General features: G+C 45.8%; 1 protein-coding gene and 1 pseudogene across 15 annotated transcripts in view; one reads left to right on the top strand and one right to left on the bottom strand.

The window, feature by feature from the left end:
• IQCK (IQ motif containing K) overlaps positions 1–12,950 on the top strand; it is a 121,740-nt gene that overhangs the window by 2,642 nt on the left and 106,148 nt on the right. For 9 of the 15 annotated variants that reach the window (XR_014840683.1, XR_014840687.1, XR_014840684.1 and 6 more), the window contains exons 2-3: positions 8,699–8,763; positions 12,234–12,363. The exons of 2 other annotated variants lie outside the window; for them this stretch is intronic. Coding sequence is in view for 6 of the 13 variants with exons in the window: in XM_021086533.2 (XP_020942192.2) it covers positions 8,699–8,763; positions 12,234–12,363 (195 nt within the window). In the remaining 7 variants the exon portion in view is untranslated. The remainder of the gene's footprint in view (positions 1–8,698; positions 8,764–12,233; positions 12,364–12,950) is intronic. 4 more of the 15 variants (XM_085017462.1, XM_085017460.1, XM_085017458.1 and 1 more) reach the window with 2 other exon arrangements.
• On the bottom strand, positions 11,025–11,406 carry LOC102158933 (large ribosomal subunit protein eL43 pseudogene; annotated as a pseudogene).

Here is a 12,950-nt window from a genome sequence, read left to right as displayed (position 1 = left end):
AGTTCTTTCTTCCATATTGCATTGCATTATACAGAGAAAAATCTATTTTATCTTGGATGTTATTGTATCCTCTACCCTTCGTCCTTACCCTCCTGGTGCTGGGACCCAAGTTGCTAATCACTCTACCATTAGGAAAACACTCCGATAGAAGGTTGTTATCGTGGCTGTCCTGTCTCCAGAGCTTTCACTTCTCCAGGCCAAGCACCTCTTCATAATAGAACTTACTGTTGGTGTTGTGCTGGGGAAGCTGCTTAGCCTCAGCTCTAAGAGGGGGGTATTCTTGCACGTACCTCACAGGGCTGTTGTGCAGACAGAATAAGATAATTATGCAAAATTGCTTGGCACAGTGCCTGGCGTTTAGGAAGTGCTCAAAAAATGTTCATTATTGTTGGAAAAGAAACATGCTTTGCATTTGTTTTAGAATCACAGAACTTACTTTTGTAGCAAAAACAGTGAGTTTTGGTGTTCTGAAAAGCAAGTGAACTGATGCCCCGTACACAGTGATAGAGTTACAGAATGAAGGGATCGAACCGACAACCTCAAGAGGTCAAAGATAGAGAATTATACACACAGGCACTATCCTGATTATTGTAACCCGGATGGTAGACCCAATTTCTTAAAACACACCTTCTAACAAATGCAATTTTCTGTAACAAATATGGTGAGTAAATTCAGTTTCTCACAATAAACATGAAAAACAGGCTTCATAATAATCTTTGAGGTTCAGTGTCATGTTCTGTTAGAATATCTCCACTTTAAAAAGCAAGTCATCACAGCAAACAGACGCACCAGAAACTCAATTTCAAGAAAATGAGATACAGAACATGTAAATATCTAACTTAAGAACTTTATCCCACGTAGCCAGTGCTCTCTTTGCGTGCGTGCAAATGAATGTTTTTCAGTTTTCTCATCTGTCCAGGGACAACTACCTCAGGGCTTTTTATTCTCAAAAACATTTGTATTAGCATTAATAAATGTCTTTCCTGCCAAGGCATCTAATTAAATCTTGTAGTTGCTTGTAACTTGATGATTTTTAACTCTGGTTTCAACCAAGACCAAGTCAAAGTATTTGGAGCTTACAGTCTTGTCTTCTGACACTGCTGTTATCCCTGCCATCAGCCTCCTCATTACTGCTATTGGTTTATCCCTGCAAACACTAGTCTCTGGTCTCAGCCCTCAGAGCTTTTGTAAAATCACGTTCCCTCATCCTACCTGCCAGATAACAACATGGACCAGTCCTGAGTCAATGCTTGTTCCCCCAGCACCGCTGGAGAAAAATGGCACCAGTGGCCTCTAGGCAAGGCTTATCAGTCAGCCTCCATCAGTGCCTTCTCCCCTTGCCTGCATCTGCTAGATCCAAGTTTTTGCTCCATTCCTCTGACGTGTTACCACTTGGCAGATGGAGGAGGCATTCCCCCAGAACGGACAGGCAACCTGGAGTGGGGAGGGTACCCTCCAGCTTCCTGATTCCAACAAGCCTATTTGCATCTGCTCACAGGAAGAAGTATTTATCTGGCCGTCCCCATGGCTCAGCCCTCAGCCCTGCACCTGTGCTTTGGTGCCATCCTCTTGTGTCCCAAGATCCTGCTCCATCACTCCCCTCTCCTACATCTTTAACTTCTCTGCTGGCTTTCCCCCCCCAGATATTCTCTGGTCGGGCATCTTAGGGTCACCTTGACCCCTGTCATCTTTTTTGTAGCTCTTGTCTGTTCCTCTGGCCCTCTCGGCCAAGCTTCTGAAGAGAACTCTTGTGCCCATTCCCTTATCAACCCATGAGCTTCTGCCTCAGGGTTCCAGTGAAATTATTCTCATACATCAACCAACATATATCTACCCATGCTGGGAACTATTTTATTTTATTTTGTCTTTTTGCTATTTCTTGGTCCGCTCCCGTGGCATATGGAGGTTCCCAGGCTAGGGGTTGAATCGGAGCTGCAGCCACCAGCCTACACCACAGCCACAGCAATGCAGGATCCGAGCCGCGTCTGCGACCTACACCACAGCTCATGGCAACGCCGGATCCCTAACCCACTGAGCAAGGCCAGGGATCGAACCCACAACCTCATGGTTCCTAGTCGGATTCGTTAACCACTGCGCCATGATGGGAACTCTGGAACTATTTTATTTTATTTTATTTTTTTTGTCTTTTGTTGTTGTTGCTATTTCTTGGGCCACTCCCGCGGCATATGGAGGTTCCCAGGCTAGGGGTTGAATCGGAGCTGTAGCCACTGGCCTACGCCAGAGCCACAGCAACTCGGGATCCGAGCTGAGTCTGTGACTTACACCGCAGCTCACAGCAATGCTGGATCTGTGCCTCCAGCACCTTGTATAGTCCCTCGTCATAGTGTGCTGGCTAAGTGTTCATCAGATTCACTTCCAGCCTCCACCTTCCTGGTTCATCCCTTTCTAGAGGTCGCTGCTGGTGAACATTGCATTTTAATTGCTGTTTCAGTTAGGAACACGTTCAGCTGCAAATCCCAGAAAGCCGGACTGACTGTGGCCTAACCAATAAAGACATTTCATTATCCCTGGAGCCTGGCAGGGTTGGGGAGGGAAGGGGTGCGGTGGGGTGGGGAGGTTCCAATTGGGCGTGCAGGCTCCGTTCCACCCACAGGGTTACAAGCTCTTTCTGCTCAGCCCCCCTTGCACAAGGTTGCCTTTGTTGTATGAAATGAGCAACTACTGTTCCTTGTTGATTAATGTCCATTTAGCATGCATATGACATGACATTCCTCCTAACCAATGACAGCTGCCCCTGCTATCCAAAAGCAGAGTGTTCTCTGAAAACCTTTCCTAGACCAAAATGGCATAAATGGAAGAAGCCGTTCCTTTAGGACATTCTGCTAACGGATGCACAAAATAAATTGAGACAAGCACAGATGTTCACAGCCGATTCAGAGCTGTGGCGGCTCCATGCTGAGAAGCGGAGCATAGTTCCGGGGAACAGAGCCTGGCGGTACCCCCGCACCCCTCTGAATCCGCAAAGGAGTGTGCACTTCCTCTCTATCAATTTGCTGCCAAACAGATGCTAAAGGCTTGTTTCCCTTTTCGCCTTTGCTTGTAAAAGCACACTTGCTTTTCGGATTTCTCTGGGTTAGTGGAAACAGGTCTTCGTGTAGGTCTGTTGTAAAGTGAAGTATGCAAAGCAAACTTACGGAAAGTGGGGGATGCCTGGAATCCAGTTTGCAATTGTAGGTCACTAAGAGGTTATAAACAGTTATAAATCTAACATACCTGATTTTCTTAAGAATTTCTAATGACAAACCAGCAAATTTTTCTAAGCACTGAAGCAACTCTTGGAAATTGAACTTTAAATCACATTTTAATGAGTTCCATACTCCTTACAAACATAGTCAAATGCTTTCAAAGTATCTGTCTGTACTCAACTGTATGTCTTAAGCTGAAATCACAAGGTGAAAGTGACAAATTCTCAAATGTGCCAGATTCTCTCAAATATTACAGAGGCTTGAAAAACATAGCAGATTGTCCTGAAGCTAATATATTTTCCTATACCTCTACATAATCCTATAACTATATCTTTCATGGTTATATGATGAAAACTTGTATATTTTCCACCAAATGTAAGTGAATTCCCAAGAGATCTTGTGGGAAAAATAATAAATGGCAAATAAACAATAATTAAAGAAATGCAAATAAAAGTTAAATATCATTTTAAATATGTATAAGATGATTATACGCAGAGAAACAGACTTACTCATGGGAGTGGGAACTGTTGTAAACCTTCTGGAGGAAAATCTGACAATTTGGCCCAAACTTTAAATTATTTTTTCCTTCGAAAGAACAATTCCAGGAGTTCCCATTGTGGGTTGGCGGTAACAAACCCGACTAGTATCCATGAGGATGCGAGGTCGATCCCTGGCCTCACTCAGTGGGTTAAGAATCCGGTGTTGCCGTGAGCTGGGGTGTCGGTCGCAGTGGCGGCTCAGATCTGGCGTTGCTGTGGCTGTGGGGTAGGCTGAAGCTGCAGCTTCGTATCGACCCCTGGGAACTTCCAAATGCCATGGGTACAGAACTTAAAAAAAAAAGAAAGAAAGAAAGGCAATTCCACATCTCAGAGTTAATCCTACTAAAGTTCTTCTATGCTCATCAATGATATATGTGTAAAGATGCTCCTCGCAGCATTGTTTGCAAGCATGAAAAATTGGAAACAACCTAAATGCCCACTAGAGAACCCTGGTTAAATAGATGTGGCACAGCATATAGTAGCAGCATTGGGAGAGGCCCACGAGTGCACTTGGCGGGCCTGCAGATCTGTCTCTTGCTTCAACAGTGTTTGGAGGGAACAGACCCGGGGACACCCCTTGCTTCAGCCTCTGACTACCCTCCAACCTTTATCCAGTCGTGACCTTCGGAATCAGCCCCTCGGCTGTCTTTGGTCTCTGGGACCAGCCAACACCATTTTTTGAGCTTAACTCCTTATTACCGATCAACCATGAGCTCCCAGGTTCATCAGAATTATTCCACTGAGGCGGAGGCCTTTGTCGACCGCCTGATCAACATGCACCTGCAGGCCTCCTACACCTACTCTCTCTGGGCTTCTATTTCAGCCTCCACCATGTGGCTCCGGAGCGCATGAGCCACTTTTTCCTTGAAGTGGCAGAGGAGAAGCGTGAGGGTGCGGAGCGTCTCTGGAAAATGCAAAACCAGCCTGGTGGCTGTGCCCTCTTCAGGACGTGCAGAAGCCGTCTCAAGATGAGTGGGGTGAAACCCAGGGCGCTGTGGAAGCTGCCATTCTCTTGGAGAAGAACCTGAACCAGGCCCTTTTGGATCCGTGCGCCCTGGGTTCTGCCCGCGCAGACCCCCTCCTCCGGGACTTCCTGGAGAGCCACGTCCTGGATGAGGAGGTGCAGCTCCTCAGGAAGATGGGCGACCACCTGGCCACCCTCCGCAGGCTGTGGGTCCCCGGGCTGGGCTGGGCTGGGCGAGTACCTCTTCGAAAGGCTCACCCTCAAGCACGACTAGTAGCCTCTGGAGCCCAGTAGCCTTTAAGGAGCCCTTCTGGTGCCTGGGCTTCTGCCAGAAGCCCCTCTGGAGCCCCAGGCACCGTTTTAACCACCCTGGAGCCCTCTCCCAAGTCTTGGACCAGATGGAAACAATAAAGCTTTCTGTATCAAAAAAAAGAAAGAAAGAGGTCCACGATGCAGCACCTAGAATGGATCCGGGCACCCTGTGGGCTCTCAATCAATACAGACAAGTGAATTGATAAAGGATCAAAAGTAATTTGCTTACTGTTTGTTTCCTTTATTCATTGCTTCATTCATTCAGCCTCATATTCTTTGGAAATATGATGGTGACCACAAACAGATCTGGGTAGCTTACCCACAAAACACACCATCAATTGGAAGAGATACTTGTTAATTTTTCCAAATCTCAAATAAGAGTAAGACTGGATATGACTCATGAAGAATAAGGACACAGTCTTAGGAGGTTCTATGCTTGAATGATTGGACCCAGTCAAGGAGAGCCAGAGTAAATGTATGTATTTGTGAATTCTACGCAAATGTTAGTAAATGCTAATGTTGAAAAAGATGAGGTTGGGAGTTCTCTAGTGGCCTAGTGGGTTAAGGCTCCTGTGTTTCCACTGCTGCGACGCAGATCACTGCTGTGGCACAGGTTCGATACCTGGCCTGGGAACTTCCATGTGCCACAGATGTGGCAAAAAGAAAAAAAAAGAACCTGAAATAAACGTGGCAACTCTCAGTAAAAAAAAAAAAGATTGGGTTGACTCTGTGCCAGTTCCAGCAATGGTTATGGGTAGTAATGGGATTAGGTGTGACTTAAACTCTGCAAAAGACATCTCTATATTACTGGATTTTTTTCTTACAATAAGCATGTATTACCTTTGCAGTCAAAGCTATAAATGTGTGTATGTGTATATATAGGAATATATAAATTTATAAATATATATATACTAGAATATATATAAATAAATATGAATAAATATATATGTATATATTCCAAATAAATAGTTTTCACACTACACTGGTGATTCTCAAAGTGTTAGGGAAAGAAGGGTGAATTTACATTTTTACCTGAGAGGAAAAAATAAGGTGGTAGGACTAGAGCTGCTGCGATGGACAGAATTCTCAGACGGCCCCCAGAATTCCTGCCCCTAGTGTACACGCCTCCTAGTTATCCAGTCAAACACCAATCTAGGCATTGCTGTCAAGGGATTTTTTTTCAGATGTAATTAAAGCCTGTCATCAATTGACTTCAAATTAGGGAGCCCCTGTCGGTGGGCCCAACCTAATCAGGTGATACCCTAAAAGAAGTCAGAGATTCAAGCAGAAGCGACTCCTGCTCACCTTTGAAGTAGCAAATAACCATGAGTGAGCTGCCCATGACAAGAACCTGAGGACTGCTGACCTCTGGGAGCTGAGAGCAGTCCCCATAACAACCCAAAAGACAATGGGGACTTCAAACCTACATCCCCAATAACCTGAATCCCACCAACAAGCAGTGACCTCAAAAGAGGGCTCCAGCCATCCGATGGGATCACAGCCGTGGCCATCACCTTGATGGCCTGATGAGACCCTGACCCATAGCCAGACTCCTGACCCTTGGGAACAGTGAGATAATACATTTGTGTTAAGTTTCTAAGGGTGTGGTCATTTGTGACACAGCAATAGAAAGCTAATCAAGCTGGTATTGGGAACCAAAATTCCTTATAACCTGCATCCTGATATATGAGTCCCCAGCCTGATACCTAGGAATTAAAAAAAAAAAAAAGTTGAGAAATGCTATACTACCTGCTAAGGAATGGGAAACAACTTGCCTCCAATAATAGAGTTGCCTCGATCCCGTCTTGCCCAGAACCTGCTCTCCCTCATCACGGCCAAGTCTCTGTGCAACTGCCTTCAAAACATTGACCTTTACAGAAGTATTTTTACCCAGTCTTCCCCTTAGGGATGTAACTAATATAGCCGTGGGCATTTTCTGTCTCTCTCATCAAAAGTTGCTGTTACTCTGTGGAACCTGTGTCGAATGTTCTTTGCATTAAGCCCTCCAACAGGTTGACGGCAGTGCGTCTGGAAACGTGGTGATTGTTCACCTCGCTGCACGTTAGAATCAGCTGGAGGGGAGTTCCCGTCGTGGCGCAGTGGTTAACGAATCCGACTAGGAACCATGAGGTTGCGGGTTCGGTCCCTGCCCTTGCTCAGTGGGTTAACGATCCGGCGTTGCCATGAGCTGTGGTGTAGGTTGCAGACGCGGCTCGGATCCCGCGTTGCTGTGGCTCTGGCGTAGGCCGGTGGCTACAGCTCCGATTGGACCCCTAGTCTGGGAACCTCCATATGCCGCGGGAGCGGCCCAAGAAATAGCAACAACAACAACAACAACAACAAAAGACCAAAAGACAAAAAAAAAAAAAAAAAAGAATCAGCTGGAGGACTTTAAAAAATACTGACTTCCAGGCTCTTGCCCCAGACTTACTGAATCAGTTTCTGGGGTTGGGCTAAGACACGGGGATTTTCGCAAATCCCAATTAGAACCTTGATTCTAATGTGCAGCTAAGATCCAAGCTACTGGAGCTTACAGCAGGACCTCTCCAACTTTAACTGCATACAAGCTACTGGCTGGGGTGGGGGTAGGGGTGGGGGTGCTTAAAATACAGGTTCTGGAAGTTCCCCTTGTGGCTCAGCAGTAAGGAGCCCGACTAGTATCTATGAGGTTTCGGGTTCGATCCCTGGCCTTGCTCAGTGGGTCAAGGATCCTGCGTTGCCGTGAGCTGTGGTGTAGGTCGCAGATGTGGCTCAGATCTGGTGTTGCTGTGGCCATGGTATAGGCTGGCAGCTGTAACTCTGATTCGACCTCTTGCCTGGGAACTTCCATATACCACAAATGCGGCCCTAAAAAGAAAAAGAAAAAAAAAAGCCCAGATTCAGCGGGTCTGGGGTGGGGATTGAGACATTGCATTTCTAACTCCCTGGGATGCCGATGCTGCTGGCACGTGGGCAATGCTTTGACCAGCAGGGGTTTGTGGGATTGCCCTTGCAGCTGTGACCCCCAATCAGGCAGGCTCCTCTTCCCTCTGTCTCTTATTCTGTCTCCCATCACTTTCTTTTCTTCCTTTTTCTCCCCTCTCCTTCCTCTCCTCATCTTCCCTTAGCCACCCTCCTCTCTTATTCCTCCTCTTATTCCTTGCAGTTATCATAACTGGGGGACAAAATCTATATTTCCCTTCTTGGGAAGAATCACAAACTCTTACAAAAAGCCTGCCCTCTTTCATGCATGAGAACAATCATCTCTTACCCACTTGATTTTATTTTTGCTTTTTAGGGCCACACCCATGGCATGTGGCGATTCCCAGGCTAGGGGTCCGGTCAGAGCTACAGCGGCCGGCCTACACCACAGCCACAGCAACACAGGATCCAAGCCACATCTGTGATCTACACCACAGCCCACAGCAACGCCAGAACCCTAACCCACTGAGTGATGCCAGGGATCGAACCCACAACCTCATGGTTCCTAGTCGGATTTGTCCACTGCACCACAACAGGCTCTCCATCATCTCTTACCCATTTTAAATAAATACCCTGTAACGGTGTGTTGTTTTTCACTTCTGTAAGTCCCCAGTCAAAATAAAATTTAAGAATGTTTTATTCAGAGGAAAGGGAATTACATCACAAACTGCAATGAAGTGTAGAATTGAGGAGTTTTTCTCCCCCACTCCCTGCAGAGTATGAAGCCGAGCTGCCTCCCTTTCCAGAAGGATATAAAGTCAAGCAAGAAGCCACAGTTACCGTGAGTATCACACAGCCCGACCTACCTGAAAGGCTCTTACATAAGAACAGTGCTGATGGCTGGTGAGCGGCAGACACTGTCGTGCATTAGAGAAGCGGGAGAGGGAAGGCACCAGAAGCAGAAAATGAGGGCCAGTGCTAGCTCTTCCGCTGATGGTATGACCTAAAGGGTATCACATAACCGCTTTGACCCTCAGTTTCTGCATCTGTTGAATGGAGCAGATAATCCTTGAATGCACAGAGCCTCTGTAGGGCTCTCTGTAGAGAGCCTAGAAGAGGGAGGTCTTTACAATGCACTCAACACCACGTCTGTGTCGGGGTCAGTTTTGCAGGTAGGGCGGGCTTCTTTATGCCTGGCTGGGTGGGCTCAGACTGCCCTGAAGAAGGAGAGAGGCCAAGGACAGGGTAGCCAGGAAGGGAGGCCCTCAGGCAGTATAGTTGGAGTGAAATAGAGACTTCACGGAGTTTAAAATAAAAAAGTAAGACTCTGAGAGATGAAGGGACTCAAGTAGGGTCTTGGGAATGGGACAGACACCTAAGTCTCTGGATTCCCCGGATATCACTGCAGCTGCCCCTGTGAGAGGTTCTCTGTCTAGGATCTTTTACAACCTGTGAGTGTTCCTTTTTCACAGCATCCTATTCTTGCTTTATGCATGTGATGCTTTTCTCAAATTTCTCTGCAGATGCCAATTACTGTTCTCTTCCCTACATTGTGCTTCTTCCAGGATCACTTCTTTGTACATCTTGATCTTTGTCTTTTATGCTGTTGATGTGCTTATCTACATAGGACGTTTTGCCTGTTTATTCAAAATTTAAAATGCAGGGCTGAGTGGATTTTTCCACCTAGCTGGTATGGTTTTCTTCTTCTGTTGTACATGTGGGTTTGTTTTCTGGATGGGGTTCTTCTGTGAATGGACATGCTGACTGGGAGCTCGAAGGGAGTGATTGTCCACTGGGAGACTTTTCTTCAGGGTCAGCAGGCTGAGCCAGGAGTCTCCAAATCAGTGATGAGGTGGGATTTTGTTTTGTTTTATTTTGTTTTGTTTTGACCACCCACATGGCACCCTGAGTAGCTCTACTCCTTCCCAGGCTGTTTGTTTAATTTATTTATGTGAGATTCATTGGAAAGGGGGGAACACAGGATATAAAAGGCAAGTGTGAATATAGCTTTATGTATGCAGAAGGGAGCAGAAGCTGGAGGAGAGGGATGTGGGCAAGAAATGGGGGGAGGAAGGGTGGGGACCAGCTGGATTTTCACTTAACCCCTCCTCTTTATTGTTTCCTCTCTCATTCCCGCACTCTGAGGTATTAAACCCCTGAGCATTGAGGCTCTTTGGAATTCTGGTGGGAAGATGGACCCCCATCCTCTGGGAGCGGCTTCCACCTGTGGATTCTGATCTGCCCCTCTCCCACTCTGTTCTAACAAAGGCTTCATCTGGTTACTCTTGGAAGTGTTTGGAGATCTCTCATCCACCAATGGTCCTCCTGTTCTTTAGTAGAGGGTTATTTATTTTTAAAAAATTACTGGGGTATAGTTGACTTACAATGCTGTATTAGTTTCAGATGTACAGCAAAGTGAATTAGTTATACACACACACACACGCAAACACACACACACATCCACACACATCCACTCTTTTGTCCCATAGAGGTTATTACAATCTATTGAGTAGATTTCTCTGAGCTATACCGTAGATTCTTGTTACTCATCTCTTTTTTATAATGCTGTGCATATGTTATTTCCATCCTCCCAATTCCTCCCTCCCCGCCAAGGTTTCCCCTACAGTAACCGTAAGATTTTTTTTGAAATCTGTGAGTGTGTTTCTGTTTTATCAATAAGTTCTTTTGCATCATTTTAAAAAGATAAGCCTTAGGCTTATATTATGTCATGTATCTTCTGACTACCAAAACATAGCTAGATTATGACAATCCATCTCAGCATGATTTTCCAAAAAAGTGAGGAGGATTTTAATTTCCAAGTCTTTATTTATTTATTTATTTATTTATTTATTTATTTATTTTTTTGTCTTTTTGCCTTTTCTAGGGCTGCTCCCATGGCATATGGAGGTTCCCAGGCTAGGGGTCCAGTTGGAGCTGTAGCCACCAGCCTACCCCAGAGCCACAGCAATGCCAGATCTGAGCCGCATCTGTGACCCACACCACAGGTCACGGCAACACCGGGTCCTTAACCCACTGAGAAAGGGCAGGGATCGAACCTGCAACCTCATGGTTCCTAGTAGGATTCGTTAACCACAGGGCCGAGTCTTTTTTTAGAAAGCAAAATTAATGCAAGTAAGTAGGTTATTAAACCAAAGCAGTTTTGTTCCATGAATTAACCCATTTGTTATAGGCTAGCGAGGTGCTTCTACTGGTCCTGCAGTTCCTTCAGTCTTCTGATGGCAGACTTTACTGTGACGGCAGAAGTGGTGTTGTGGGTCCAGGTACCACCAGCTACTGTTTTCATGCAGGAACCACCGTGCCAGATGCCCATCGCTCATCTCTTCATCTTGGTTTTGCCACAGAAGGAGCAAGTGTACTTGGTGTGCTAGCTGATTTCAATTTTCTTCACCATTTTCCTGAGGGAAGCACGATAATAGGTCCCGTATTTACCCACAATTCCGACCATCTTGGTGCATTTGGCCAGGTTGCCGCCTTGTATTATTTTTTATTAGATTTCACATAGGAGTAATATCATAGGATATTTGTCTTTCTCTGTCAGACTTACTTCACTCAGTGTGATCATCTTTAGGCCCATCCATGTTGCTACAAATGGCATTAATTCATTCTTTTTTATGGCTGAGTAATACTCCATTTTATATATACACATATGCATATTTCACATAGCTATGAATATTGGGGTGCATGTATCTTTTTGAATCATGGTTTTCTCTGGATATATGCCCAGGAGTGGGATTGCCGGATCATATGGTAGTTCTATATTTAGTTTTTTAAGGAACCTCTATGCTGTCCTCCATAGTGGTTGTACCAATTTACATGCCCACCAACAGCATAGGAGAGTATTTCTTTTTTTTTTTTTTTTTTTTTTTTTTGGTCTTTTTGCCTCTTCTTGGGCCACTCCCGCGGCATATGGAGGTTCCCAGGCTAGGGGTCCTGTAGCCGCGGGCCTACGCCAGAGCCACAGCAACGCAGGATCCGAGCTGCATGTGTGACCCACACCACAGCTCACGGCAACACCAGATCCTTAACCCTCTGAGTGAAGGCAGGGATTGAACCCACAACCTCATCGTTCCCAGTCAGATTCATTAACCACTGAGCCATAACGGGAACTCCGGAGAGTATTTCTTTATTGTCATTTGCAGGTGTCTTGGGAGAGAAGAGAGGAAGATTTGTGCTCAGTATGCCCCCATGGACCTAGAGTCCCATACAGAATTTTATTCTTTGTTAGATTGGAAAAGAAAATGCAGTGATTTAAAGTATATGCCTTGATTCCCTTCCCTACCGCCACCCCAGGTGCCACCACTGGAGGACATGGTTTTCCGTGGCTTCAACGCAGAACACCTTTATTCAGCTCCCCGTTTATCCGTGGACTCCCAAGTACCCTGTCCTCAAGCTCCATGGGAAACAATTGACCCCAAAACATGTACGTCAGGAAGTGAGATCTCATCTTTTGTGGTTTGGGGCTTGTAACATTGCAAAGCAAGGTGGGGCTGGGGTGTGGGCAGATAGACCTCAGGAAGACTTTGTGAGAAGAAAGAATGTGTTCTTGTTTTAACTTTTTATTTTTAAAAGAATTGCCCTTTGTGGAGTTCCCTGGTGGCTCTGTGGGTTAAGGATCCAGCCTCGTCACGGCTATAGCTCAGGTTCAATCCCTGGCCCCAGGACTTCTGCATGCCTCGAGTGCTGGCAATAAAGATGAAATAAAGTGAATAAAGTGAATAATAAAGTGAAATGCAATAAAGATGATCAATAACAAGCATACGTAGATTCTACATTAAATGCAAAGAGGGAAGACAGAGTAAAAGGGAACATCATGCTGGGAGTTCCCATGGTGGTGCAGTGGAAATGCATCTGACTAGGATCCATGAGGATGTGGGTTCGATCCCTGGCTTTGCACCATGGTTAAGGATCCAGCATTACCGTGAGCTGTGGTGTAGGCTGGCAGCTGCAGCTCCAATTCGACCCCGAGCCTGGGAACTTCCACATGCTGTGGGTGCAGCCCTAAAAAAA

Source organism: Sus scrofa, chromosome 3, assembly GCF_054392235.1.
Source record: "Sus scrofa isolate SSC_HxYL_T2T_F1_AM1 chromosome 3, Sscrofa_HxYL_maternal_Yorkshire_Landrace_v2.0, whole genome shotgun sequence".
Lineage (NCBI taxonomy): Eukaryota > Metazoa > Chordata > Mammalia > Artiodactyla > Suidae > Sus > Sus scrofa.
The sequence above is the reverse complement of the archived record's forward strand: the minus strand, read 5'-3'. Positions and strand labels throughout refer to the sequence as shown.